This window comes from Oreochromis aureus, linkage group 22 (genome assembly GCF_013358895.1).
Source record: "Oreochromis aureus strain Israel breed Guangdong linkage group 22, ZZ_aureus, whole genome shotgun sequence".
NCBI lineage: Eukaryota > Metazoa > Chordata > Actinopteri > Cichliformes > Cichlidae > Oreochromis > Oreochromis aureus.
The window spans coordinates 25,192,823-25,220,648 of NC_052962.1; the positions used below are offsets into that span (position 1 = coordinate 25,192,823).

General features: G+C 39.2%; 3 protein-coding genes and 1 long non-coding RNA gene across 5 annotated transcripts; 2 read left to right on the forward strand and 2 right to left on the reverse strand.

Annotated features, from left to right (window-relative positions):
• The first annotated feature begins 3,161 nt into the window (after positions 1–3,161).
• On the forward strand, positions 3,162–5,626 carry si:ch211-153f2.3. Its single transcript, XM_039605716.1, has 2 exons — positions 3,162–3,814; positions 4,014–5,626. The coding sequence occupies exons 1-2, from the start codon at positions 3,590–3,592 to the stop codon at positions 4,134–4,136; spliced, it is 348 nt and encodes a 115-aa protein (XP_039461650.1). The 5' UTR covers positions 3,162–3,589; the 3' UTR covers positions 4,137–5,626.
• Positions 5,627–5,645: 19 nt separating this feature from the next.
• On the reverse strand, positions 5,646–13,881 carry LOC116318906 (protein FAM167A-like). Its single transcript, XM_031738073.2, has 3 exons — positions 13,799–13,881; positions 10,100–10,772; positions 5,646–6,492 (listed from the first exon to the last, which is right to left on the reverse strand). Exons 2-3 carry the CDS (start codon positions 10,295–10,297, stop codon positions 6,205–6,207), a joined length of 486 nt encoding a protein of 161 aa, XP_031593933.1. The 5' UTR covers positions 10,298–10,772; positions 13,799–13,881; the 3' UTR covers positions 5,646–6,204.
• A 247-nt stretch (positions 13,882–14,128) lies between these two features.
• Positions 14,129–24,018, forward strand: slc30a8 (solute carrier family 30 member 8). Of its 2 annotated transcripts, none has more exons than XM_039605715.1 (10): positions 14,129–14,205; positions 14,345–14,756; positions 19,091–19,257; positions 19,623–19,769; positions 20,886–21,039; positions 21,153–21,319; positions 21,442–21,554; positions 22,310–22,415; positions 22,509–22,643; positions 23,266–24,018. In XM_039605715.1, exons 2-10 carry the CDS (start codon positions 14,683–14,685, stop codon positions 23,409–23,411), a joined length of 1,209 nt encoding a protein of 402 aa, XP_039461649.1. In that variant the 5' UTR covers positions 14,129–14,205; positions 14,345–14,682; the 3' UTR covers positions 23,412–24,018. The 2 variants fall into 2 exon arrangements, with proteins under 2 accessions (XP_039461649.1, XP_031593929.1); XM_031738069.2 differs by having other exon boundaries at positions 14,160–14,564; positions 14,645–14,756.
• On the reverse strand, positions 21,435–26,327 carry LOC120435719. The gene is made up of 3 exons (XR_005609867.1): positions 26,201–26,327; positions 25,010–25,090; positions 21,435–21,569 (listed from the first exon to the last, which is right to left on the reverse strand). It is a non-coding gene; the product is annotated as an uncharacterized LOC120435719 (long non-coding RNA).
• Between the last annotated feature and the right edge of the window lie 1,499 nt (positions 26,328–27,826).

Genomic DNA, 27,826 nt, shown 5'->3' on the forward strand with positions numbered 1-27,826 from the left:
ATATCGGGGAAGGGGAAAATGAGTTAGTCACATGTTGTCTCAGGCCAGGAACATGAATCAGAGTTAGTTTAAGATCCGTTTACAAATAGAGGGATTTAGCTTCTGTGTGTCCCTTTTCTTTCAAGTTTCTCATGTGACTTTCTGCAAATAGCTGAAGGTACCAGCAGGAGGCAGTAGCTGAAAGATTAAAACAGCTTTTTACTTGTAAATGTTGCAGTTTTTCAGAAGCAGAAAAGATCACCTGACTGTGCAGAATACAGCTAATGAAGTAATAATAAGGCAGTGTGTTTGCTTTAATAATTTCAATAATAATAATAATGTCATATCTTTTAAAAGAAAGGGTGCAAATCCAACTCCTTTGAGCATCTGAAAAATTCAGATTTTAATTTTATGGAAGATTGTCTAGATGTCTCAGTGTTTAATTGCCACTTAAATCATACTTATTTTCTATCTGTGAAATCACAGTTATTAAGTCTGCACAGGAGGACCGAACTCTTTCAATTCATTACAACGATTTATTTTTTTGATGGATATCCTTAAAATTGAATGTTCTGCCTAGTCAAGTGGAAAGAAAGACTTTTTGTGTTTTGAATTGATGGTAGGGGAATTTGTGCTTCAAGCTAAATCTGAAATTAGAATACTCACAAGATCAGTGGGAAAAAGTGTTTGCCTAGCATGGCTGAGCTGACATAAATTAACTTTAAGCAAACAAGGGGATCATTGATAAATAATGCTCATAGAAAATATAATCCTTGTCTTTGCACTTAGACAATTTCTGCTTTACCCTTCTTTTAACTGATAAATGAAATTATATTAAATAGTCCACTTCTTTATTTTCTTGATAAATGTTTATGTTAATTATTTCACAAAAAAAAACTTTTATCCCATTGATTAAAGGGAAACATGATTGGCAATAAAAGCCAACACACTGCATGTGCATAGTAAAAAGTATGCTGCAGTTAAAAGTTGCACAGCATAATGTATTTGTATTTTTAAAATTGTTTTATTTTATTTAGTTATGCACCATGAATGACACATATTAACTTGCTGTATTTAAACAGAATACAATCAATGTAAGGCTGGTTAGCCCTTTAAAACAGAACATGTCAATACAAATATAAGACGAAAAGAAAGTAAAACAGGAAACTTGACTGGGAACAGTCATCTTGAAATACTTTCTTAGCACATTTTTACACACAACAAAGTTTTGTGCTTTGTCGCATGCACAGGAAGTGTGTAACAGTCCATTCTTTTAACGTGTGGACGTATTCTTTCAACCAAAAGTTTTATTGCCAGAACCCAACCCCAGTCAGGTCTCTGAGCAACTTCAGTGTTGCATTTTCACTCCAAACTGCTGGAAGCAGCTCATTCCAGTCTTAAGTAACAATTGGCTTACATGACCTCCTCTGGGCCTTCCAGGCTGTAAATCCTGCCCAAACCTCTTTCTTCCCATAAAAATAATCTTATTTTCCTATGTTTTTTTTTTAGTTTGTTTATAATAATAAATAATAAGTAAATAATAAATAATACATATTTTCCATAGTAAATCATAAATTTTTTCATATGTGGACTCCCTAATACTGTTGAGCCACCTGGTTCAGAATGAGGAACTCTTCTATCTTTAATTTGAATTAAGATAAAAGATGCAGTCAGCAGAAATTCTCTCACATTGTTTCCTTTAATGGAACCTTTTTAATAAATATAAAAGTTTTGTTTTTACAAATTTGTTTTGTGTTTTATGTTGCCATCTCCTGAGGCATGGTTGTAACAATTTGGGGGCTCGTCCGGGATATTCAAAGCAAAAGCTTGGCTTATAATCTGCTTGATGCTAGGCTGAATTACATTGCTTTTCTTGACCACTGGCTTTTGTTAGCACAGTGGAGTAATTTTTAGAAGTAACTAAAAATTTGTTATTAGCTCAGTTACTGTTAAAAGAGAGCAGGATTAGGCATTTTCTTTAATTTGCAGATCTATTTCTTTAAGATTATACACTTTCATTGTCATATATAGCTGTTTATGTTTGTATGACCTTACTTTTGTCAACCAAAGTGCCTCATCTCAGTGTGAACAGTGTGGTTGTTTTTCATTATCATGTGGCAGTGAGAATGCGGTAAAGACAATGTTTTGGGAGCATTTTTCTGATTCCCCAAGAATTGCCATTGTGCTGGCCAACCCTTTGTATAAGCAAACTAAATGAGGTAAGGCTCAATTTGAGACAAAGATCAGTGCCGCTCCTTTCTTCACCACCTGAGGCTCAGTCTGTGTGTTTGGCAGCTTGTTTTTCCTTGTCATTTCTGTCATGCATGCGCCCTGCTTCCTTGACCTTCAAGACTGACGACTCAATCTTTCCAACCCCTTCATTCACTCCACGGACCTCTGCACAAATGGAGTCATAGCTCACACCTTACGAGCCTTGACAAGTGATCTGCTCCATCCTGTTCTTCAAGACACTCTCCCATCCATCTTTGCAGATCATTTTATGAGTGAATTGCAAATCAAAGCCATTTATTTAATGGTGATTGCGTGCAGGAGAACTTGGCCGAGTGGCTGACATCACAAGGTCTCATTCGGTTTCACGCACATAAACACTTTTGTCAGAGTAAAGAATTACTTTGAGAAAAAGCTGTGCACTTTGAAAGCACTGACTGATAGTGATGTCGCCTCCAAATGTGGCCTCTCACTTTTCACAGCCAGGCTCATAAGTTAGGCTGGAAAATACACCGGACCCCTGTCTCATCTCTATATAGAAGTCAGGAGAAAAAAACTGCTTACTCTTGCCAAAAACCATCCCACAAACCCCACTGGGAATGGACTTAACTTGGGCACAAAGGCCCTGGTTATATTTCACCGTAGGATGGCCTTTGTGCCTCTGAATCAGGCAACACTGAGGCTGTGTCTGCTCCTCGCACAACCTGTCTGTCTCCTAAGCTGACAAGCAAGTCTTATTTAGGGAGAAGCACTGAAAAAGTCCACCGGGGTTTCATGGATTTTGTGTGTGGCGTATACGGGGGCACACACACACACAGGTTTACACATTGGCACTTTGTCCAAATGAGAGCTCACTCACAGCACATTTCTCACACTGGAATTGTATGGGGGCAGGATTTGCAGAGAAAAAGAAGTAGAGAAAGGGGGGGAGGGTGTGGTGGCACTGGTTGGAGGGGTCTTTTCAGTTCTTTTTGGAGGCAACAATAGTCTTTGTCCAAGATCTTCCACTATTCTTATAAGGGTTACTGAAAGAAGGAGGAGAAGCAGGAGGAGGGAAGTGGCCATGCAGGCGGAGGGTGTTTCTCCATAGTAACAATGACAAAACAGGCCAGTTCAACACCAAGCAGGCAAAAAGGTTATTGGAGCTGGTGAGGAGGCACACACAAACCTGTGGAGTAGAGCCCTGTCCACAGAAGGAAAGGAGGAAGACCAGTTTGGTGAGGATCTGTAAAAGGGGGGCAGCATTATTTGTGTTGTGTAAAGAAGACAACGAGGCAGGCGGGATTTACAAAAGCTTTATGACAAAGTGTTTATCAGTCAGTCAAAGAAAGCGCTGGGAGGAACATTATCACAGCAGCCAGCACATCTGTATCCTCCGAGCATGGACCGAGACAGTCACAGTGAGGACACTTTGTCAACTCTGGTTCTGGAGAACATAAAGAACAAATTGATTGATGCCTTCAGAGTGACAGGAGAGTCCCGAGAAGACCTCCAGGACTCTGGCTCCACAGTCAGACCGGTCAGCGTGGGCAGGAGTTATCAAGCAAACGAAGAGCTGCGGCGGGCACAGATAGATGGAGCGATAACCTGGCTCAGGTCTGAACTGGTAGGTCATCTTAAAGATTTGACTTTGTTTACTATTTATCTTTAGTGTGCAACAGGTGGTATTAACAGTCATGGGTATTTTATTCATCTATTATTTTTAACCAAGTTCATTCATGCATATGAAAAATCAAAGGAAAGGACTAGTAATTTTATGTGTAGCTCGGTTATGCTAATTATTTTCTTTCATTGTTGTCATGCAGTTGGAAATGCGCTCCCAGGACCTCCAGCTGGCTCAGACACTGCTGGGGCTCAACACAGAGATCCAGAGACTAAGGAGGGAGAGTTTTGGATGTGTGGAGGTAGAAGGGGGTAACCACCAGTAACTGGCTCCAGCAGAAGTCTTTTTTTTTTTTTTACTGGAATGAATAGTGGAGAAAGTAAGGACTGTGATGCAAAGATTCAAATGCACTTGCTTATGATAATAACTCTGTTGTATCACTGTAAAGGAAGTTAGTTACCAGTTGCATGTAAAATACCTTAAGTGAAAAAAAGAATGTTGCAATATGTTGAATTGTCTTTGATCCTGCTCTTTTCTTTTTTGAAGAAAATTTGCACTTAAACAAAGTTGTGCTAAACAAAGTGGAAAGAAAACAAGACATAAATGTGTGAATTTAAGAGAAGTAAAATGTACAATGTCACCGTCTTTGTGTCTTTATTTAGCTGGCATACTGTAACCACTGCAGTACCTGTTTTAAAAAGTGCTATAAAATTCAGGAATGGTTAATAAATACATTCATGTGTCACTCCCAAACAAAAACAAAACAGCCCATCTTTATCTTCATGTAAGAGCATTTTAAAAACTCATATGTCAAATCAGAATAGTTATCTGCAGTTGCAATGAACACATGAAGGTGTAAAAAAAACCCCAACCTCCAGGCTGACCTACTGAATTACATTTCTGGGCAGATACAGAATAAATATCAGTGACTTTTCAGGCTTTCAGTTACCGACAGGTTCACATGTTTGTACAGTACAAGTTAATATTTGTCTAGACAGAGAAAACTCTTACTATCTGTCACACAGTGCTTCAAAAGACTGCCTTTAGGTCATTGTTTAATACAGATACTAAAATATAAAGTAACAATATATACATACTGGAAATTTATATACTGTATGATGCTACAGCCAGTGATGGATTAGTTTGGCTAATAAAATACTCCAGACAGCATTTCATGAATCCTATTTTTCCTGCTACGTCATTACTCTTTAAAAAAAATCTTTTTAATTTAATCTGTAGTAGTCTGTAAGAAAACCACTCACATAACTATCACTTCAGTAAACCTGGGTGTACTCTTTTCTCTTTCTTTTTTTTCTTTTCTCTTTTTTTTTCTTTTTTTTCCTCCTTTTTCTTTTTTTTCTTTTTCTTTCTTCTGTTGTCGTTGTTCTGAAACTACAGCAACAGAAGTAGCAAAGCTACTGCTTTTAGTTTTAATCGGTGTCTTTGATGGTTTTGGGTTTTTTTTTTGTACTCTTTGTGTGTACTCTTTTCTCACATGTCACACTATTAATTTAGTCCCATCATCTTCAGACTCCACTTTAAAATTCTTGTTTTGACTTTTAGAGCTCTGCATGGACACTCACCAGAGTATATCAGTAAACTTTTACATGCATACAACCGAAGAGGTCCCTGGGGTCATGTGATCAGGACCTGCTGGCTGTGCATCATAAAAGGCTAAGAGTTAAAGGAGACAGTGGATGCCAGACTCTGATATGTGCGGACTTAAAATACAGCTAAAAACTCATCTTTTTAAACTCCATTTGCTGTCTTTTGCTTTTTTTGTTTTGTTTTGTTTTGTTTTTTGTTTTTGTTTTGATGTTCTAGCCTTTTTGTTGTCAAGCACTTTGTGGTATTTATTTTGAAAAGTATTATGCAAATAAAATGATAATTTATTCATGGCTGAAATATAGGCAAAACAGAACTGTCATAAACAGCAGTTCCTCTAATGGCCACTTGAGGGTGACTCCAGAAGTAGTTCATCCTGTTAGACTCCAATGTTAAAACTCGCAACTTACATCTTGGTACAGAAACCCCCCCCCCAAAACCACGTGTTTTTTATGAATATTAATCGAGCTGGAAGGCGGATGACTTGTGTTATAACTCACCAGCATGGATTTTTATGGATATACTCACAAAAACACAAAAAAACCCAAAAAACATTTGTTTTTGTCTAAGGTGCCTTTTTTCATTTACAATGTCATATTCGTGTTATGAAAATAAAAATAAAGGATAAGCCATGACATTGTTGGCTAATTTGTATGCAGCCGTAAGTTACAATGACTTTAAGCTTTGTTTTTTCTTAAGTGAAGCGGTGGAAAATGGGGTCACTGAACTCCACCTTGTCTATGTTAACTGCCTTAAAAGGCACATTTTTGAAAAATTTGTCTGACTTTTCAAGGCACAGAGCTTCTCCTGCAGAACATCCTCCTCGATAAAGTGCCCGAATAAAGCTGCTGAGGCATCTTTAGGCAGGAAATGGAAAAGCCCCCCTCCCCTGAGCTGGAGTAGAGGCTGCCGCTTCCTTGTTCACTCTCAGAGTCCCAGTAGCTCCCCTCTTCTTCCTCCTCATACGTCTCCTCCTCTTGCTCCTCCTCATACAGCTCCTGCTTGAGCTCCTGGATGCCTGAGTGAAGCTCCATCAGCTGTCGAATCAGGGCTTGATCCTGGGAACGCATCTCCATCTACACACGGAGGACACATCTGTTTAGATTTCACAGAAGCACAGAGCAAACAGACAAATAGGACCAAATACCAAACAGTGAATGAAAGAATTGTGAAGCGAACTTCAGAGAGTTTCTTTCCATCTCGATGAAGCTGAGCAGGTTGTCCGCGCTTTGAAACCGTAAGCCGTTTCATTTGAGTGTTGCCCTCTTTCAAATGCAAATGGATCTTTCTGTCATTCTCTTTCTTTTCCTTTTTTTATGAGAGGCTGTCCAACTACTGGCATTGTAAAATAAGATATTCAGAATTCCATCGAGTGTCCAAGTCTGTCCAAAGCACTCAGGAATGTGGGCCGATCTGCATTTCTTTTCTCAGTTAATTACAGCACCAGGCTCAAACTGAGGCTGCGCATAAAAGATTCTGGTTGTATTTCCTTTGTCAACACTTAATTAAGAGAAAACCGTGATTTTCTTTTTTTCTTCTTTCAGATCGAGCCATCTTGGGCTTCACCTCATTATGACAAACACTAGTCCTTTTCAAATAATGTGCAGGCTTCTCAAATCAGCTTCTGTCTGTAGATGTTTTTTTTTTCCAGGGAGTATGCTAACCACAGACAAAAACAACCTCAGCACAAAGCTTTGGGACTTTTTGGTGATATTTTATCACATTTTGCTTATGAATTATAAGTGATACTTAATGCATCTTCTGTCTTTGGTGTGTCTGTTTCATTTTCCTTCTTTTTTCTATCCTTAATTATCTTCGTTTAAGTGTGGGAGAATAATACCATAGAGGCATCTGTATCATTAAATTCATCTCATGAACACAAAAAGTGGAACAGCTATGGGTTGGGGGAAAACGATCATATTGTAAATTCAAATGTCTTTATATATAAGGTTATGATAAAGATTACTTTGAATGAGGCTAAAAGAAAGTTAATAAATCGTTATAAAATATTGAAACGGATAAAAAAATCTCCTTAGGCTATTTAAATAAGATGTTAAGTTTAGAAACTAATGAAGTAAATAACATAGAAAACAATAGATTTATTAGTCTAGTTCGTCTTTAGTTTAGTTGTTTTCTCCCCCTAATGCATTTTGAGCAGAAGCTCTAGAAAAGCCACAAATCAACCTTAAGATGAGTAGAAGCAAAAGTTTTTCCAGAGTAAATAAAGAACTTTGGATTGTTGTATGCATTCAATAACCGCATCATCTACAGATGTGCTCTATTCAAAATTGCAATGTGATTATATTTGCCTACAATACTTAAAGGTAAGTACACTAAAAAGAGAGTAAAAAGCCAGGTTTTACAAAAATTATACTGTAAACAAATTCAAGTACTCTGTAAGTAATTTTAAGTAATGCGCAAGTAATTTCAAGTATTGCATAACCTAATGTATTTTACAAGAAAGGAAACACAAATGATTCTATAGGTAAATTTAAGTGTTGTGTAATTTCGTAGTAATTTTGTGGAAAAACTAACAATATTTCCAAATCTTACTTTGTAAGTACACTGTACTTTTCATGGGTGTGGATTGTACTATGGAGTGGCTTGACCTTGGCTTCCAGGTATTTTAAAGGAAAGGAGGCACTCTTTTTGAAAGTCTTCTTTGAACAGTGATTGTAAAAGAAAAGAACATTGTTGACTTGTTAACATAAGTTGACTTGACCCCATCATGATAAGGTCACATAGGCCTGCAATTTTTGATGGTACTTATTCTTTCTAAATTGATAAAAGGGCAGTTGAGTAATGGAACAAAACATCAAAAAAAAAAAAAAAAAAAAAAAAAAAAAAAAAAAAAAGTAAACAGGCAAGATTGATCCACTCCATAATATGGCCTGGCCATGGTGTATAAAGTATATTTACGATGTGAGATGGGGAAATTGTTTGCTTTTCTGTAAAATTACCATAAATTCTACACCACTTAAAATTATTTATTCACTACCTTTATTTATTTATAATTAATGTGTAATTTATTTACATTATAGCTTTTTCTTCATTTCCTGTAAAAACCTGATTTGTTGCCCCTTTATTGTATGGGTTACCTTTAAGTATTTGCAGGTAAATATAATTACATAATTACAACAAATGGAGACTGTCTAATTTTGTATTTTTACATGTAAAGCTCATCCTTCTCATAAAGAAAAATGCAATATGAGCCACAAGCTTAACATCATCTAATAAATAGACTTGAGGATTATTTCTGGAATTTAAAGGTTAAAGTTTTAGCCAGAGCACCTCCCTTAAACTATCTGAAGGAAGGTGAAACAGACAATTTAAGGATCTCATTCACTGCTGCTCCTCTGAGGCCTGTTTCCAGGGCGTCTCTGTTTCTCCTTGTTGCTCTTCTGTCCGGCTCCCGCTCAGACTGTTTTCTTCTCTGTGTGCTCAGGACACTCGGTTACCATGACGAGCAGTCGCAATAAATGCCAAGCGATAAATCAAGCCGTGACAATGAGCCTTGCACTCGCAGACACACAAGCACATGCACACACAGCCTCTTTGCATGGTGACGGTGGTTTAAAAGGGAGTGACGCTGTATGAACATGACTTACATGGAACCCTAGGAACAAGGGGGGCAATAACTTGGGCCTCTCACACACAAAAACATCAGGGCTGACCATAGAAGTCGTTCTGAAGGTGGGACAAATGACTTGATCTTTATCACAACAGACAATAAAAACGTTTTTAGACTTCCCACAGACGTCACAAAAGGGCCACACAGAAGAATTTATAGGTCATAGAATTTGTTGCCATTTAGTAAATGAGCAAAATTGATATTTTATATTCACCTCAGTTTGAATTTGGTTGGATAGAAAAATAAAATGCTTTCAAACAATAATTCATGCTTTGTTTATCTGTTAAATTCAACTCATTTCACAATTCACTTTGGAAATAAAAGGGTCATTTAAACCCAGAATTTTCCAAGTCTACTCTCTACTGTGCAGATCACAAAATAACTGTTTCCTGAAGCAATACAGCCAATGTGGCCCTATCTATGAAATATTTGCTGAACAGTGACCACTCTGACTGCCTGAAAAAGAAAAATGCTAAACTGTGGGACAAGATTTCTAATCTTAGTGAACTAACCACGTTTGTCATATTCTATTATTTGGCTAAAATTGCTAAATAAATTCATGAATTTGGTCAGCAGATTAAGCAAGCCCAACAAAATCCATTTGTTTAACTAGAACATTTACTACAACAACATTGTACTATTGTACTACCACATATTACTAGATTTAAGGAAATTAATGCACTAAATTGTTATTTCTTCATCAAAAATGATTGAATCTGACTTACACAGAACTTTGAATCGCACTGACCCAAAATTCTGAAAGTGTTTTAAATTTCATTTTACATGAACAAGATTATATTTTTTTGCATGCAGCTTTTATTACAGACAAATACTATTTTTAAAATCTTTATTGTGTAAATAAACATCCCAAATTCCCAGAACACATAGTTTTGTACAACTCTAACATGAACTGCCACAAAAACACTAAACAGGGCTTTAATCTAGTTGTAACAGGAAACAGGTATCTGCAGGTGTTATATACATATAGCAAGACAAAATGTATTAAGGATACACCGTTTCCCTTACAGACTCGATCAGAGTCCCAGTCTTACCAGCTCCCTTCGCAGCCAGGCCAGTGCACTCTCTATGTCCAATTTGCTTGCTTCTCCACCAGATGTGCACCCTTCCTTGACGTGGTTGGTTCTGGCCTCAGGGTCCCTGCTCTTGCTCTCTTGTGCTCCCTTGCAGTCATCAAAGGTGGAGGTCTTGCAGGAGAAGTCCCGCAGTCTGGTTAGGACCACCTCCATCATGTTAGGTCAGTGATTTTTCTTCTAACCGGAGTCTCTTCTACACCCTCTGCTGTGTCTTGCGTGTTTTCGGCCGTGATGCAGCTGCAAACAGCCTCGTCTTCTGTTATGAGGTCCCTGCCAGCTCGGAGGACTTATGAGGAGCTCTCCCTCTCTCCCGTTCTCATCTTTCAAACATGCTCCTTCCTCCCTCCCTCTGCTCTCCTCCTTTTTCTTGCTGTCTGTCTAGCAAACATTAGCCCCCAACTGCTTGGCAGAGTGAACTGGTAGCACTGGTCTGGTGAATGCCACCGAGCTGGTATGACGTCAGTGAATTGTCCGGATGCCTGATGTGGAGCTGTTTGGGGTTTCTTTTTAAATCGGACACACAAACACAGAGATCATTAGGAAGGAGATGAGGGGAGGAGGCCGGTGGTTGTCTTGAAGATGACACAAGTGTCCTGTTGTGTAAACTCACACAGCTTCAGTGAGTTTTGGTCTGTTAAAAGATGATGGAAGGAGGGTTGATGCTGACAGAGACATAAACATTAAGTCCTATGGTGTAAGTAGAGCTCACTGCCCTGAGTGGCCTACGTCAGGGTCAGGATCCAAAGAACAGTGTGAACAGCCATGTGTAACTAACCCTTCTCATGCCATTTTCCCGTCATTCTGTAGCCCCTGGCAACCCACTCCTCATCTATTCACACACTTTGGTAAACCAAACACAGGCCGGCTGTACGGAGCCTGCATTGACCAAAATAGCCCCAACACACTATTTTTAGAGTTAAACTGACTCCACTTTTAGACTTGTTTTAGAAAGCAAACGTCATCGCTCTCAAAAGGAGCTAAAAAAGTCTTCAAGTCTCATTGTGCAAGTGTGCCATGTTCCCACTGCTGCTTTCAAAAAGAATGAAAAGAGCTGATGTAAGTGTTTTAACGTCACACACTCCATTGGGTGAAACTCTCAATTATATTTCTGCAAAAGGCACTTTGTCTCAGCCTGAATGTAAGATTGATTTAAAACTGGAGTAAGCGTCATGGTTTTGGTGTCCCTGGACAAAAAACACATGGCACAAGAAATCCATGGGACAATCATTTATAACAGCAGAGATGGCATTAACCAATCATGTTGCTGTACTCCTGCACATAGAAGTGCTGTTAAAAAGTATTGCCCCCCCCTTTCTGATTTGTTATTTTTTTCCCATATTTATCACAGTTAAATGTTTCAGATTGTAAAATAACTTTTAGATAAATCTGAGGAAACACAAAATGCAGTTTTTAAATGATGATTTCATTTATCAAGGGAAAGGGGGTATCAGCATCTACCTCGGTGTGTGTAAAAAGCAATTGCACCCTGAACCTAATGACTGGTTGTGCCACTCTTGGCAGCAAGAACTACAATCAAACATTTGTTGAGTTAGTTTTTGCTGTGGAGGAATTTTGTCCCACTCTTTTTTTACATATATGTTTCACTTCAGCCATATTGGAGGGTTTTTGAGCATTAATGGTCTGTTTACGGTTGTGAAAAAAAGCATCTCAATCAAATGTAAGTCCAGACTTTGACTAGACCACTCCAAAACCTTCAAACCCTCCTTTGTTTTTAACCACTGAGAGGTGATGTGGAACATTATCCTGCTGCATAGCTCAAGTGTGCTTGATCTTTGGCTGCACAATCTCGTTTGGGATTTTCTGGTAGAGTTTTAGTAGTAGTAGTTTTAGGTCCACTTAAAAACAAAGAATCAATCAGGGGTTCCTCAGGGTTCTGTCCTTGGCCCATTATTGTTCTCCCACTTCGTACCTTCATAAAGAATCATAATATAACTATAATATCTCATTCTTTTGCAGACAGCATTCGGTTGTGCCTATCATTTTCCTCATATCACCTAACTTCTGTTCACAAACTAATAAGTTGCACTGAGGAAATTAACTGCTGGATATCGAGAAACTTCTTGTAACTGAATGGAAACAAGACAAATATTTATTCTTGATTCAAAAAGTCAGAGACAGAGAATTTGTTCATATTTATCATCCCCTTCTCTGAAACACAGCGAACAAATCAGGAGCCTTGGCATTATTTTGGACAGTCACCTCAGTTTGATAATCACATCAATAGGATTATCAAAACTGCCTTCTACGACTTAAAAAGTAGATAAAAAGTCAACAAGTTATTATATTAAACTGACTAAGAAATTGATGCAGTAAATTGATTAATCCATGCAGGATTATCCAAATCATCATTAAAATGACTTCAACTCATTGAGACTGCAGTAGTAGCCAGTAGTACATGGAAATGTGAACATATTACCCCAGTATTCAAGTCTCTCCACTGACCCCCAGCTCAACACAGGCTAAACTTTAAAATCCTTATGTTAGTTCATAAAGCTCTTAATAGTTTGGCCTCCCAGTGGATCTCTGACTTGCTCAGCGTCAATAACCAAATTAGAGCTCTCAGGTCGTCAGGTGCAGATCCTTTAACTGTTCCTAGAATTAGATTTAAGTGTGCTGAGGTTGCTTTCAGTTTTTGTGGTCCTGCTCTTTGGAACAAGACGAATGCTGATCTGAGGTCAACTGGAACAAACTAAAACCTTTTTATTCTCACAGGCTTACTGTTAAAAACTTTATATATGTGTGTGTTAACTTCTATTCTATGTTTTGTAAAGTTTGTTTTGTTTGTGTTTTTATTGCCTTAATGCTTCGCAGACCTACACTGGTTTATCTTAAAGGAATGTGCTGTATAAATAAAATTGTCATTGCTCTTGATCACCACCTTGTAGTAAGATTAATTTTGAATTAAGAGAATGTTCAATGCAATCAAAAGAAAGACAAAAATACTAATATTTCCCTTGTGATTGCCCCAATCTGTACTCATCCCACCACCTCCTCAAAGGGAAGCCAACTTCTCCATCCTTCTCCCATTTCCTTCAACTGACCTCGCCTCCTCCACTCTCTTTACCACTGTTCTCTTCATCATTATCACCTCCTTTCTCATCCTAGCAGATCAGCTATTCAAAATCATTAAAAGAAAAAAATCAATCTCTATGATCGATCAGATTAAAAATACTGTTACTGCCTACTAGTAATGTATCAGTATTTACTCAGCAGGGCTAACGTTTTTAATGCCAGTTATTCTTTCAAACATTTCATCATGAGGTGTCCGAGTTTTGCTTTTAACATCATTTTGATAACTAAAGCGAATAAAGACACACTTTAAAAATACAAACATAGATCTAAAATAATGAAGTAGGCCTATATAGAAGTGAATGACATGTAGGTCTGTTTAAGTGGATCCTTGTCGCCATCTTCTGGTATTTTTTAAAATCAGTCGCTAAAACAAAAGCGAGAGTAAGTTTTTTTAAAGAAAGACTTACTACCATCCACTATCTTGAAACTCCCCCGGGGCTTTTATTGGCTCATTATCGATCCAAATAAAGAATAAAATTAAAACAAAAACAAAAACATCACCGACATAGCTGCTATTTAATCCACCCACAGATTGAAAATTAGTGTAGTTTTTATTTTCTTTACCTGTCAGCTTCACGCGAATATTTCTTCCTTGTTTTCTGTTTCTGCAACTCAGTGCAAAACTGTTCAGGTAAAACTAACAACATACTCCACACTGCCAATAAAGACTCGGTGTGAGTGGCTGTTTCCATTCAAAGTGATTGAAAAATAAAGTATCTCATTGATAAGTAAACTCCACTGTACGAGCAGGTGCTTGGGAATCTTTCGGGGGTTGAAATCGGGGTGTTAAGTAAGACTGTTTTCATCAGAGAAGAGTTTTGCTGAATTTGGAAATAATGGCTAAGTGATAACGCAAGAGGAAAGGGCGCACGGCCCGTCTAGTTTGATTATGCAATCAGTGAGTGCCGGCTGATCAGAGGAGGTGGGCGGACCCCGAAGAACTCGAGTGGTAGTTTGGGATGTGCAAAATGGTGAAATCCTCCCCCGAGTAATTAGTGAATTAATCAAAGCTGAATTTGGGTTTTGAACACAAAATATTCATTATCTTTATGGAATTCAGGAAAGCTTCGCCCACAATTATTTCGCTTTAATATGTTACATTTATTACAGACGTGTGTCTGTTTTGGACCCCATGTGTGCCATCACCACCCCCGCCGTCCTTCAGGCCGGTCGGCTCTGCGTTTGCACACGGTGCAAAGCGTTAGTCACAAGATTGCATCAAAATCTTTGCTCCTTGCACCCCGATTTGTTAGAGAGGACATCCAGCGGCCGCTGAAAGACGTCTCAAGAAGGCACAACTAAAGATCAGAGAAGAAAACAAAGATTTTAAGTGAGATAACTGAACATTAATTTATTTCTAAGTATTGTTTTTACTTTATTTTTTTCGTTTAAATACGTTTTTGTTTTTAGTCTGAGTATTTTACCGACTGTCTGAGAAGACAGCAGTCATGTTTAAAAACAAGGATCCAGAGAAGTTTCACCTGGTGTCAGAAGAGAAGAAGAGATACAGCACACCGGAAAGGTAAACGATTAAAGTTTGTCTTAATAGTGTTTCAGACTGGAGTAGAGGAACATGTGATTCCCTGTTTCCAACAATAAACAGGTGAATAAAAACAAGCTTAAAAATGTTAATTGTGCTTGAAGGTTTGGTGTTAAATCGTATTTTAAATCAAAAGCAACAAGAAAAAGGTAGTTTCAAAGTTTCACAAAGTGCTTTGGGGAGAGTCTGCTCACGTTCCTCTGTGACCTACTGGTTTTCCACACGGGACTGGACTGGTCTGGGGGTCTGATGAGATTAGCTGTGTGCAAATGTGTGTCTGACTCGGCTCATTTAGCTGGCTCTACTTCTACTGCTTAATAGGGAAGTGTGCACAGAGTGCTGCAGCACCAGCAGCAGCGCACAGACCCACTTTTAAACACTTGTTAATCAGCGATTGTTTGTTTGGTGTCAATATTGTTATTAGGCCCATTATTTATTAGGTTACAAGACCAAGTCACTTTTAGTCGGGGGTTACAATAGGCGTAACAATCCGGTGTCGTGCCAAAAAGTGATTTCCGGTGTTCCAGGTTAACTTTTTTTTATGCTAACTGGTTAGATTTGTTTACAGATTGGTCATTTTCACCGAGTGATCTTCTCTGTCTGCTAGTGTGTCATGCGGATTAACCAGTTAATCTGGAACACCGGTATTTGCAAAAAAAGAAAAAGAAAAAAAAGATTAGTGGTATTTAAACCGCTGCCAATGACTTGGTGATCTATAATCTGTCAAGCACACCTGCCATGGATGATATCAAGTCATTCTGAGCCAGAAAGAAATACCGTTAAGAAGTAGAAGGTGCAAGCAGTTTTTGGCAAAGTGACTTTTACATATCGGTTATTTAATCCAGGTAAAAACGCTCACTGACATATAACAATATAACATAACAGCTCTGTAAAGATAGTTTAAGCACATTGTTGTCGAATTTGTTAATTTTTTGTGTACTGCAGCTTGGTGTGTAGGTACTTGCTCAGTAATAAGAAAATAATGACTTCCCACGCGCTTTTTCTCCTTCTCATCCTTGTGATGCATTCACGTTGCGAATGTAAAAAAGAAAGTTGGTCGCGGTACTTCAACATCTAATTAGAAGAAAAGCGAGCATAAACCGATTAAAGCTTTCTTGTACCAGGTCATTTTAAATTGTGTCCAGATATTGAAAACGGTTTTATTTTCCAGGGAGAGAGTGAGAAAAAAACTTTAATATGCTAAAATATCCAAGGCCTTCCATAGATGGGAGCTCACGTTCCTCTAACAGCTGTATATACCTTTCAGCATTGATGGTGCCTTTCCAGATTACAAATTTCAACTCGTCTGACCACAAAACAGTTTTTCACTTAACCTCAGTCCATTTTTAATGAGCTTTGGTCCAGAGAAAACAACACTGTTACCGGATCATGTTGTCGTATGGCTGCTTCTTTTCACAACAAGTGTTCCTGAGCCCATGCAATGACTTCCGCGTTAAAGCCCCGTTTTTGAAGCAATACTGCTCGAGGGCCTAAAGAATCACAGACATTTTCACTGATTTTCGGTCACTTACACACAGAGATTTCTCCAGATTCTCTGATATGTATATATATTTTTAAATGCTATTTACTGTAGGTTAGGAGACATTCAAAGTCTTCATAGTTTTCTCAGTTTAATTATTTGAAATGTTTTCTGTTATACTATGAATAAACTATGAATTATAAGATTTTTCAATCACTGTACTCTGTTTTTATTTACATTTTACGCAACTTCCCAACTTTCCTGTCCTCAGCTTTCTGACCTAATTCTACTTTTTATACAAGTAATGTACTAGTACATTGCCATATGGCTTGTCAAAGATTTGCTTAATCTGTAGTCCTAAATATACAAAAAGCAGTGAACATCAATGTAGCAGCACAGGTCAGCTGGTCACAGTCTGTACACAAAGAAAATCTAGTTCACAAATCAAATTATTATGTGAGTTTTTCCTGAGTACCTCTTTTCCTCCTATTGCACTGCTTCACCCAATCTTAGGGTTTCTCCACCTGCCAAACCCCAAATATGGTTCCAATGCTAGAATGTCAAGCATGTGTAGGAGAAAATGGTCATCTTTGTATAGCTTATTGGTGCGACCTTCCACAACAGTCCCAATTTGCCATGATTTTCCCACCTGTTTGTCTGAACAGTTCAATGACATCAGTAGTCATGAAATGTTAACATAGACTTGAATTACTGCACATCAAAGGCTGCCTCCCTCTTAACTTTGATCCACATCAGTTTGCTTATTGAGTAAACAAATGTACACAGGATACCAAAGCCACAGCCCTCCTCACCACACTGAACCACCCAGGAAGTCTGTCTTTAACACAATCACCCCCACTGCTCCTCTAACCTCATACTTAACGCTGGCTTTCGTCACGGCTGTGTGCTAAGTCCTGTCCTTTATGTTTTGTACAAACGTGACTGAAATCCAATCCACCCCACCAACACCCTTATTAAATTTGTAGATGACACTTGTGTTGCTGGATACTTAACTTGACATATAGATGAGGTTCAGAAACTGTCTGTGTGGTCCTCTGCAAACAACCTGGGACTCAACACCAGTAAAACCAAAGGGATGATAAAAAGGAAGGCCCGACCCTCCACTAAAGCAACAGGTTTTGGCTTTAGGTTCCTGAAAACTCATATTGCAGAGGCACTTAGGTCTGCCAAGACAGCAGAAATGGTAAAAGAAAAAAAAAAATCCACATAGAATACATTTCCTGATAGTTTCTGCAGAGCAATTGCATAGAGGAAAAGCTGTTGGTGGCCTTCTACCCCTCAGTCATTGTAAGTGTACTGCATCAGTGTGGTACTGTGGACAATAAACCTTTGCAGAGGGTCATCAACACTGCCCAGGAATCAAGTGACTTCCCACTGCTCTGCTTGGAGGACATCTCCAGCTCTCAGTGTCTCAGGAAGGCAAGAAAAAATATAATGAAAGACTTTTTCCACCTTGGGCGGCACTTGTTCTACCTCCTACCCTCAGCCAGGCAGTCTAGGCATAAAAGAGCTGGACAAACATGCTCGAAACAAAGTTTCCTTCCCCCAGTTCAACCAGAACTTTCACCTCTTTTTTAATAGCTATTCTTTAGTGAATGGCATCCCTTTAAGTGATTCCCTGACTGTACAAGTGTGAATGTCTTCCTTTAAATCAGACCTGGGGTACATCTAGTCCTTTGGTTGTACCTGACTGACCTGCATGCAGTCAACGGGAAAATAGGATTAAAATGTATGTGATTTGTTCATCGAGGTAACTGCATATGTGGATAGGCTAATAGAAATGGATAAAACTGGAAGGTATCACAACCCATTGCTGTCTAAATCTGACAGGAAAAAATGTTGGACTTTTGAAGTGGATACAAGATAGTTACTGAAATGAACGCAGACCCAAAATGGGTATTTTCTTTGCACTGTATTATACATCAGGAAGTGTGTAAGTCAGTGCTAAAAATAACCATGTTGTTGATGTTTTAACTCAAATAATTTTTTAGGGTAAGAGCACTGAATCGCAGGACTTGGAGGATCACGAGACTGAACATGGTGACATAGGCTACCACACAGCTGTGAAGTGGCTCAACCAGGGCAAAGTGCTAAAAAGTATAGGACCTAAGAGCAAACATCTGACAGTTATGTTAGAGGAATCTCGAGGACATTTTCCTTCGCATTTCCACCTCAGATGCTGAACTTGACTTTAATATTCAAGCACAAAGCAGGCGAGGTTTATTTCAGTGAGCAAGAGAAAAGAACTCAAATCTACCGATGATGTAATTAAAAGACAAGCAGAATAGCAGTCGCACATTACTATTAGCACATAAAGTTAAAAGTCTTGAAAATGTTCAAAAACATCCACATTTTTCTTCACAATTGGAGATAATTTATCTGCATTTCAGGAGCAGGACCACATCTCAATACACTCCCTTTCCAGTTCTTTATCTATATATGAATCCCCTTGCACTATAAGCTGTTCTTTCTTGTTTTCATGCCCCACCCTTCCTTTTTCTATCCGTTTACTACTCATTAGAACATGGGGATCTGCTCGGCCCAGGAGCTGCCATCAGTCCCCTCTGAGGCCTTCCCCAAACCACAACCTCAATTCATATTCAAGCCATCTGCCATTATCTACAGGAAATGCTGTCAAACCTAAATGAGGATGTGCTAATTAATTGTTTTGGGAAATGTTGGCATTTTCACTATAACTATTTTACATTTTTATTGCCTAATTGTAACAAATCTACCTCTAAAAGTTTTTGTTAATGTTAAGGGTTAAAAATTTTGTCCCCAGCTCATAACATTCATTCTGTTTTTGTGTATCCAGCGTGCCAAACCACGAGACCTTACAGAAAGATGGCACAGGTAACATTAAGCACTGCCATGATAACAGCCGTGCTCAGGAGGATCGAGAGACGGAGAGGAAAGTTGCCAGGAAGAGGCTCTACCTGGTTTCTGTCATCTGCCTGATTTTCATGATTGGTGAAATCCTCGGTGAGTCACGGTCGTTTTCTGCTTTTATTTTGTGATTATCTTTTTGTTCTCATTTTCTCGGTGCGTATCCCATGACGACAGCTGATATTTGTGTATTGTTTGTAAGTCAACAATACATGCTGCCATTTCTGTTATTTTCTGTAACCTCTGACCGTCTCTCTCTTTCTTCACTCCTCGTACTTCTCTTTCTTCTCACTTGTCTGTCCTCAGCCAGCTCTCTCACACCTACTTGTGGCCACCTTACTTATTTTTCTTAAATTATATATACATTCTGTATCCCTACAAGTGTAAGTCTGTCATTGCTGCACTAATATACCAAGTAGTTAATCCATTTCACTAACTGTCCTGGTTTTCTCCTTCTGCAGGTGGGTATTTCGCAGGCAGCCTTGCGGTGATGACAGACGCTGCCCACCTGCTGGTGGACTTAACCAGCTTCATCATCAGCCTGTTATCCCTTTGGCTCTCCTCCAGACCAGCTACACACAAACTCAGCTACGGCTGGCACCGTGCAGGTACATCATTACAGCATGCGTCTTCCAGTTAGTATGTAATTTATTTGAGCTTTTCTTTATTTTATTCATTCCTTTGCAACTTAATTTTCACTAACATGGCATGCAAAATAAGTGGATGTCACTGCAAAGTAGCAGAGCTTTCAGTGCCATATGCTGGGAGTTACATCCTGCATCCACACATTACAGATATATTTATAACATCGTATAAATAGTATTAAACTAAAAGATTTTTTAACTTGATACATTATACTTTGATACATTTATATTGTTTGTTTACATTTTGTGCTTTTATGTTTATGTAATGTCGTAAACGTAAAATCATTAATACCCACCACACTCCCTAAAAATTCAGTTTCTTTTAAATTTGTCAGTTCCTGACCAGTTTCAGGAACACAGGTTACCCCAAAAACGTTCTTTTTGGGTAAGCTGTGCCTGTAGCAGCTTGTGATTCGGCTGTTTAGTACCAGTGACTCCTCCTGCACATTTCCAGCTTTGTTTTCTCTGCAGTTTTTCAATTCATCAGTGAGAGAATAACCATCATCATCTCAATATAAAGACTAATAATCAATGTAAGCTTCATAAGATGCTTTTAATTGTGACTGTTGCAGAAACAATGAACAATGGTCTAGCAGCATAAACCCAAAATAAATCACAATATAAAAATGTGGAAAAGATATATGAACAATATAGTGCAAAACGGAGTCAGTGGAGTGTATTAAGACCTGCTCTAGTACACTTAAAAGTGGAGCTGGACCAGCTCCTCAATCAAGAACTCACAAATGCCACCAAATTCCTGGAGGGAGATTGCTGAAGCTATCGGAATGTGGAGGTGAGGGAATATAGAAAGAAGTGGAATAACTTGAGGCACAAATATTTTTACCTCTGGGGGAAAAACAAACTGACTACAACAAAAAGTGGGAACATGGGAAGGAGAAGAGTATCTGTATTTTATTTGTTTCTATTTTCCCGTCTAAATCAGGTCTTACTGTGTGTATTTTTATCAAGTCATCTTCTCTAACTGCATGTTGAAGTTTGAACAATTTGCAGTTTCTTGTTGTTTCCAGCAGTGTGCATGACTGCAGATCCTGTCTCTCTCCTTGTTTCTTATTAATGCAGAGATCCTGGGTGCACTGCTGTCTGTTTTCACCATCTGGCTGGTAACAGGAGTGTTAGTTTACCTGGCCGTGGAGCGCCTCATCAGTGATGACTACACCATCGAGGGAGATATCATGCTCATTACCTCCGGTTGTGCTGTGGTGGCCAATATCATGTGAGTAAAGTGAAGCCTTACTCGTTTTGGAGTTTGTGATTTAATTAAAGCCGTTACAGAAAGGAAGGCAGCACTTTTCTTGAACTCTTGAAGAATGGTCCTTCTCTCAACAGCATGGCGGCCGCCCTTAATCAGTCCGGCCACGGCCACAGTCATGGTGGGCTCAGCTTTCACGGGCACGGTCACAGTCACAAGAAGGGAAGAGACAAGAATCAGATCTCAAACAGCACACACTCGAATGATGACTGTACGGATGTAGAGCAAAATCATGGTGATCACGGTAAGGATAACATTTTTTATGCTATTTTAATATTATAGGTCATTATCCTCATATTAAAATGGAAGGAAAACGCATACAAATATTTCTTTAATTGATTTTATTGTTATTTCTTCTTCTGCCAGGACGGAGAGCTCAGCAGGCCAACGCAAGTGTGCGAGCAGCTTTTGTGCACGTGTTGGGAGATCTTCTCCAGAGCATCAGCGTGCTCGTCAGCGCCATCATTATCTTCTTCAAGGTAAGGCCTCTCCCTCTGTTTGCACACACAGTGTGACCCAAGAGTTCAAAACAATTTAAAAGTTACTCCTAAAGTTGTGGATGTTATTCGATAATTATTAGTCCGAAATGTTCATAAACCCAGTAGCTATTGCGTGAGTCTTGTGCAGCGTACAGTGGCTTTGATTTAATAATTCCTGCATTATTTTTAGCTTCCAACGCTCAATATTCTCAGCGCTAAAAACACATTCTCCCCCTGAGAAATGTCGAGCAGCACAAAGCCGGGGCTGTTTCCAACAGGAAAGATGGTACCATGTTCACTGTTCACGTGCTGTTCAGTCATTTCGTGCCTGTCTGCAGAGTCCTCAGTGACTCCAGGGTGCTGTAGAGCTTTTCCCCAGACTGTCATTACTGCCAAATTAAGGCCTCCTCTTATATAAGATGTAATTAATTGCCACTGTCCTGTGTTCTTTAATGAGAAGCAGTTGGGGCCTTTTTTCCTCTGTAACTGGTGCAGATTTTTACACTGAGAAACTGGGCTCTAATAAACAGAACTTTTTCATAAGTAACAGTTGTATAGCAGACGGTGTTTTTCAGCTTGGAAAACTGACAGCACCATTAATGATGTTACTGTCTGCCTCAATTGGAAAGCACTTCGGGTCAACTCCTGCTGGTTTTAAATGAGCTATGTAAACAGAAGTGAATTCACTAATATAAATTAATGTGTTTAATTAAATATTTCTGCTATAACTCATTTTCTCTGTGCTTCTCTTTCAGCCAGAGTATAAGATAGCTGACCCCATCTGCACTTTCGTGTTCTCCATCCTGGTCTTATGTACCACCTTCACCATCCTGAGAGACATCCTTCTTGTCCTGATGGAAGGTGAGGCTGAAATTACTAAATCAACATTGAAGTGCAGTGTTAATGTTTTCAGTGGAATCGCAGTCTGATTTGTCTTTTCTATCCATGCCTCAGGTACTCCGTCGGGGGTGAAATACGGTGAGGTGCGAGACGGCTTGTTAGCGGTGAAAGGGGTTACAGCGGTCCACAACCTTCACATCTGGGCTCTCACCGTGAACCAGGCTGTGTTATCGGCACATGTAGCCATAGGTAAGAAAGAATAGGGGGGAAAAATGCTACTTGATGGGTTCTTTTGAAAGACTATAAACACGTCAGTAAGGTGTATTGATGATGTCATAGAACAAGAGAGGGAAATATTGTTTTCCATTAAATTTCTGTACAAACTGACTTTGTTTTGCATCCAATGCATTGAACGCCTGCTGGCCATTAGAAATGCAGCTTTAAGGCACGTCCCTATTAATCACATCCATCGTTTATGATGTAGTCTACGGGGAAGACAATGGATGTTATAAGAGGACATACACTATGCTGCCAAGATGGCAAGCACTTGGGGTGAGACATATGCACTATTCCACGCTCAGCTTTTTAAGTAATATGGATACACCATCTGGGTACTTGTAGAGGACTTTAAATAGCTGTACTTGATGGTATGAATGTACTTGTACACTCAAAATAGTAAGTGCAAGACTGGAACAACATAGTCTGGAATAATAACAAATTTTAGTTAGATAGGTTGCTACTATGTCTCAGCCTTTTTTTCATCCTGGTTGTCTTTGACCAAAAACATAAACCTCATAGATGCAATATAAATACAAAAGGTGACGAACATTGGTTTATCGCCAATCCCTTTGTTTTCCTCTCTCCTCCACAGATGAGTCAGTGGATGCTCAGACTGTCCTCAGAGAAATGACACAGGCTTGTTTTGCCTCCTACAAATTCCACTCCGTTACGATTCAGATGGAGAGGCAGGCCGACCTGAAGCCTGGATGCACACTGTGTGAGGACCCTAAGAAGTAGGAACCCGCCTTAAATCTTCATCTGATCCCAGCGAAACAAAGCCAAGATTTGTCTGCTGTGGCGCATGTGTCGATGACAGTCGGCGCTGCTGCTGGGGACCTTGAGGGCTTAGTGACAAACTTGCATGACTGTGTCTAGAGTGCCTTTGTATTGACAGACCCAAAGAAATGTTTAAAAGAGCAATGAGGGTGGCTTTTGAATGTAAACGATTTTACGGGAAACACTAATGTCCCCCATCCTCCTTTGGGAAGTTTTATCCATTCGTAGGTATAGTTTTCATGATCAATTTCTGCTTTTTAAATGTGTTCATTGTGAAACCGAAATCACTGAGGGGTTTATGCAAAACTGCAGTTCAAAAGTCTCGTGTCAGTGATACAGGATGGTGTGGTTTTGTGTGTTTAAGCATTAATTCACTTTATTGACCTCAGACATCTGATACAGACCATCATTTGCACATTCTATCATAGTATGTTTTTCTATATACTGACTGTTATACCAGACTCCTGAGTGTAGTTTCATACATGATGTCAACACTTCTTCAAACTTTGCATGAGTAAGGTGCAAGCTGCAATGAAAAACTCAATAAAATATTCATGTTTTTCAAATACTCTGTATTCTGAGTTTTGCTCTCAGTGTCAGTGGAATAAGAAATGAATCTTGGGGGGAGGGGTTGATTTCCCCCTTAACTAACCCCCACCTTTTTGACCTTGAGCCAATTTGCAGTTTTCAGTAAACCTCGCTGGCCGTTTCGGTGTACCGCCGGCCTCTGACATGCTGCAGACAATCAGATATTAATGGCTTGTGTGAGTTTGACCTTCGTCTATCCACCTGTATCCTGCAGTGTGAGCTGCAGGTGTCCTGAGCTTCAGTGGCGTGGACAAGGTAATCATTAATAACAACTGATGTGTGGCTGGCTGGTGCCAGCTAAATCATTCATTTTATATTTTTAATGGACATATTAGTAATTGTATTAAATAAAGCATTAATAAACATGCTAATAAGATAAAACTCCTTTTTTTTTTTGGTTGACTAGCTACTTGCTCACCTCTTGATTCAAGTTTTGTAAATCTGTTTTCACGTTTTCCACAACCAAAGACACATGAACGAGCACATGTCAAGTCCAATCATGCTTAAGCAAAAACTATAGCCCCCACTCGGACACTGATGACACCACCTGTCCATTATTTTTAGAAGGACAGCTCAGTAGGCCTCTGAGGTGTTCTCATCAAGGTTGGTACTTTCTTTTTAGGTCAAACTAAATGATCATTATACATTCGAAGAGAAAAAAAAGCAGCTCACGGTCCAGACTTTTAGGTTTGTTTTTTTAACTTTATTGTGCTTTTTAAACTCTTGAGTCTTAAATGGTGTCACGTGATTAAACATGCAAATCAGAAAAATAATAACACGGGTGATAAATTGCAGCCTGAAATAGAACCTGAACAAATTAAAATCTCTGAATGTGAACACTGATGTAAGGGTTTAATCAGAGGCTTTTTTTCAACACTGAGAAAAAGCACAGAATGAATCTACTACATGCAAAACAGTTAGGGGACTGCATTCTCAGGTTTGTAACGAGTGGTTATTTGAGTTACTGTTACCTTCTTATCAGCCTAAGGCAGTCTGGCCATTTTCCTCTGACTTCTGACATCAAGAACTGCTGCTCACTGGATATTTTTTCCCTAGAGATGGTTATATGGAAAAATCCCATCAGATCAGCAGTTTCAGACCAACCCATCTGCCGCCAACAACCATGCCACATTCAAAATCACTTAAATCACCTTTCCTTTCATTTCTGATGCTCAGTTTGAACTTCAGGAGATCATCTTCATCATGTCTGCATGTCTAAGTATTGATATATTGAGATGTATTGAGTTGCTGCCATGCGACTGGCCCATTAGACATTTGCATTAACAAGGAGTTGAGCAAATGTACCTCATAAGGTGGCTCGTAAGTGTATATACCCTCCCTTTTGTTTTTATCTGTTTGCAGCATGTGAAACGGAGCAGGAAATTCATCCAGGACTGCAGGACTCACAGACACACAAACTAAAAAAATAGCAATTCTTAGGAGGAGTGCCAAGATCCAAACCACATCCAAGACTGAATCCCAAGACACAAAACACACTCAGTTGCAGATAAAGACAAGAGCAGGTTAACAGACACTGAAAAGACAAGGGAGACCTGGCGTATATACACACAGATACTGTGGACAAATCGGAGTAGTGGAAACGTGTGAAAAAAGAAGAGCTGAAACTAATCAAAGGCAATGGGACAAGAGAGGTAAAACTAACTATAAGGCACAAAAGACGAATGACTATCAAAACAGCACAGGAACCAACATGACTTAGAAACAAGTGCCACAAAGACAAAATACAAGGAAACATGGAGGTACCAGTAAAAACGGAAAATAAACTACATCTCTAACCGCAACAGTCTTACTTTAAAAAAAGTACCAAAACTAAGAAACTTAAAGAGTAAACTGAGAAAACAATTAAGGAAATTATACAGGAAATATCTACCCCAAAAAACATAAATCAAAACTCAAAACGTAATGAACACAGGAGTCTACACTCGACTAGAAAGGAAACACAACTAAGAACAATGAAACTCATCCCAGGACCTACATATTAATAGAAAACCCTTAGACAACAGCCACAAAACCCCAGGTCCATGATAGTTTGTGTTTCTATCTTCCCCTAGTTAAACTCATGCTCCAAGGCTCCTGGGTCTTTTTAGTCTTTGTAGGACGTTTGCAGCTCAATAAAGTGCTCATTTTTTCTAATGTCTTACGCCTCAGTGTCCTGCATTTGGGTCCTCTCCTCGCCTTACGTAGCTTCTTTATTTTCTGGTCTTGGCTCTGTATGATGCCACTGAGATGAGATATTCCAGATCAGCTAATTTCAGGCACAGCTCTGGCAGTAAACCCTGCTTACTGTTACCACTATCACTGTTTAAATATTTTGCTTCCAAGAGGCAGCCAATCAAATGAAAACAGCCTTAAAGGGAGGGTGGCCTAACCAGGATTGATTAAAGGATTATTATTTTGAACTCTAAATCATCAAAACTATTATGTCAGAATCCAAAAAACATATATTTAGATGGAAATGAGAGTACCCCTTTAGATTGTGTTTACTCAAAGCTCTTTGTGATGTGTCTCAATCAGCCTCATGGTAGCAGGATACTATGCAATGTACTGGCAATTTGGGATTCAGTGTGTTTCTGAAAGACACTCCAGTCACCAACCCTGTGATTAACACATAACCTACTCTGCCTCCTTAGCCACAGGTATTGTAATACCTAATGAAATGGCATTGAAATGTCAGGTAATAAGACTATAGCTGCTGAGTGGCGTGCTTCTAACAAGCCTGCTTTGGCAACCTCACTCACACCCATAAACTGTCCTGCCTCTCTGCTCCTTTAGTGCCGGGTGTACTGATCTCATTCTTTGTAAGTGAATTTTCTCAGAACAGCTGAGTGGACTTTACATGCTGATGCCTTCAGAGCAATCCATTGTACTCCCTGCTCTCCATCTGAACTTAGCCCTGCAGGGATCAGATCAGTGTGCATTTAATTAAAGCATAGGTAATGCACTAAGTGGATAGAGAATCCATTTTAGTTACGATACCCCCTCCGCTTATAATTATTACATGGTTTGTATTTCCCTACAAGGGGTGATCAGGTCGCCTGTAGGCCTTCCTCTCCGCTCTATCTGTCTCCATCTTTCTGTCGTGCATTCTCATCAGGCTCCTGCAGAACTGACTACATGATGCGGTACTGCAAGCCTGTCGTCACTTTCATGGTAATCTGTGCTGCCTGATTGTGTGCTGTTGCATGTAATCAGTCTCAGTTGTGTTTTCCGTGAGTTTTCCTCCTGCTGCTCATCAGTGACGGTTGGAACTGTTCAAACAAACACACAGTTGAGCAAATACGAAGTTGTTAAGATTTCTGAGAGCCATGCCTTATGATGAATGAAGGTCTTTTATATTTGTTTTGTTGCGATGAGGTTTGATTACATCAACAGGAGTGGGCCCTTTGGAATCAATATGTTTTTCATCAGCTCGTTTTGATGTGATCAATACATTCTGCTGTTTCTCTATTCACTTCGATCAGTGAGGACAGATGAGCTCTTGGTTGGTCAGGGCCTGGAGACAGCTGTCTTCTTTAGGATTTGGGACACATTTACGTTATACAGTACTGTGCAAAAGTCTCAAGGCACCCTTATTTTTTGTATTTTGCTAGCAAAGTGGGAAGGAGGTGCAGCAGTCACAGTCAAACATACATGGAAAGGTTGAAGGTCAATATTTGGCGTGACCATCTATATTCTTCAATACAGCCTGAACTCTAATAGGCAAGCTTTCTTGTCATTTCTTTAAGCAGTCTTCAGGCTTCTTGAAGGATTTTTGAAGCTCATCTTTG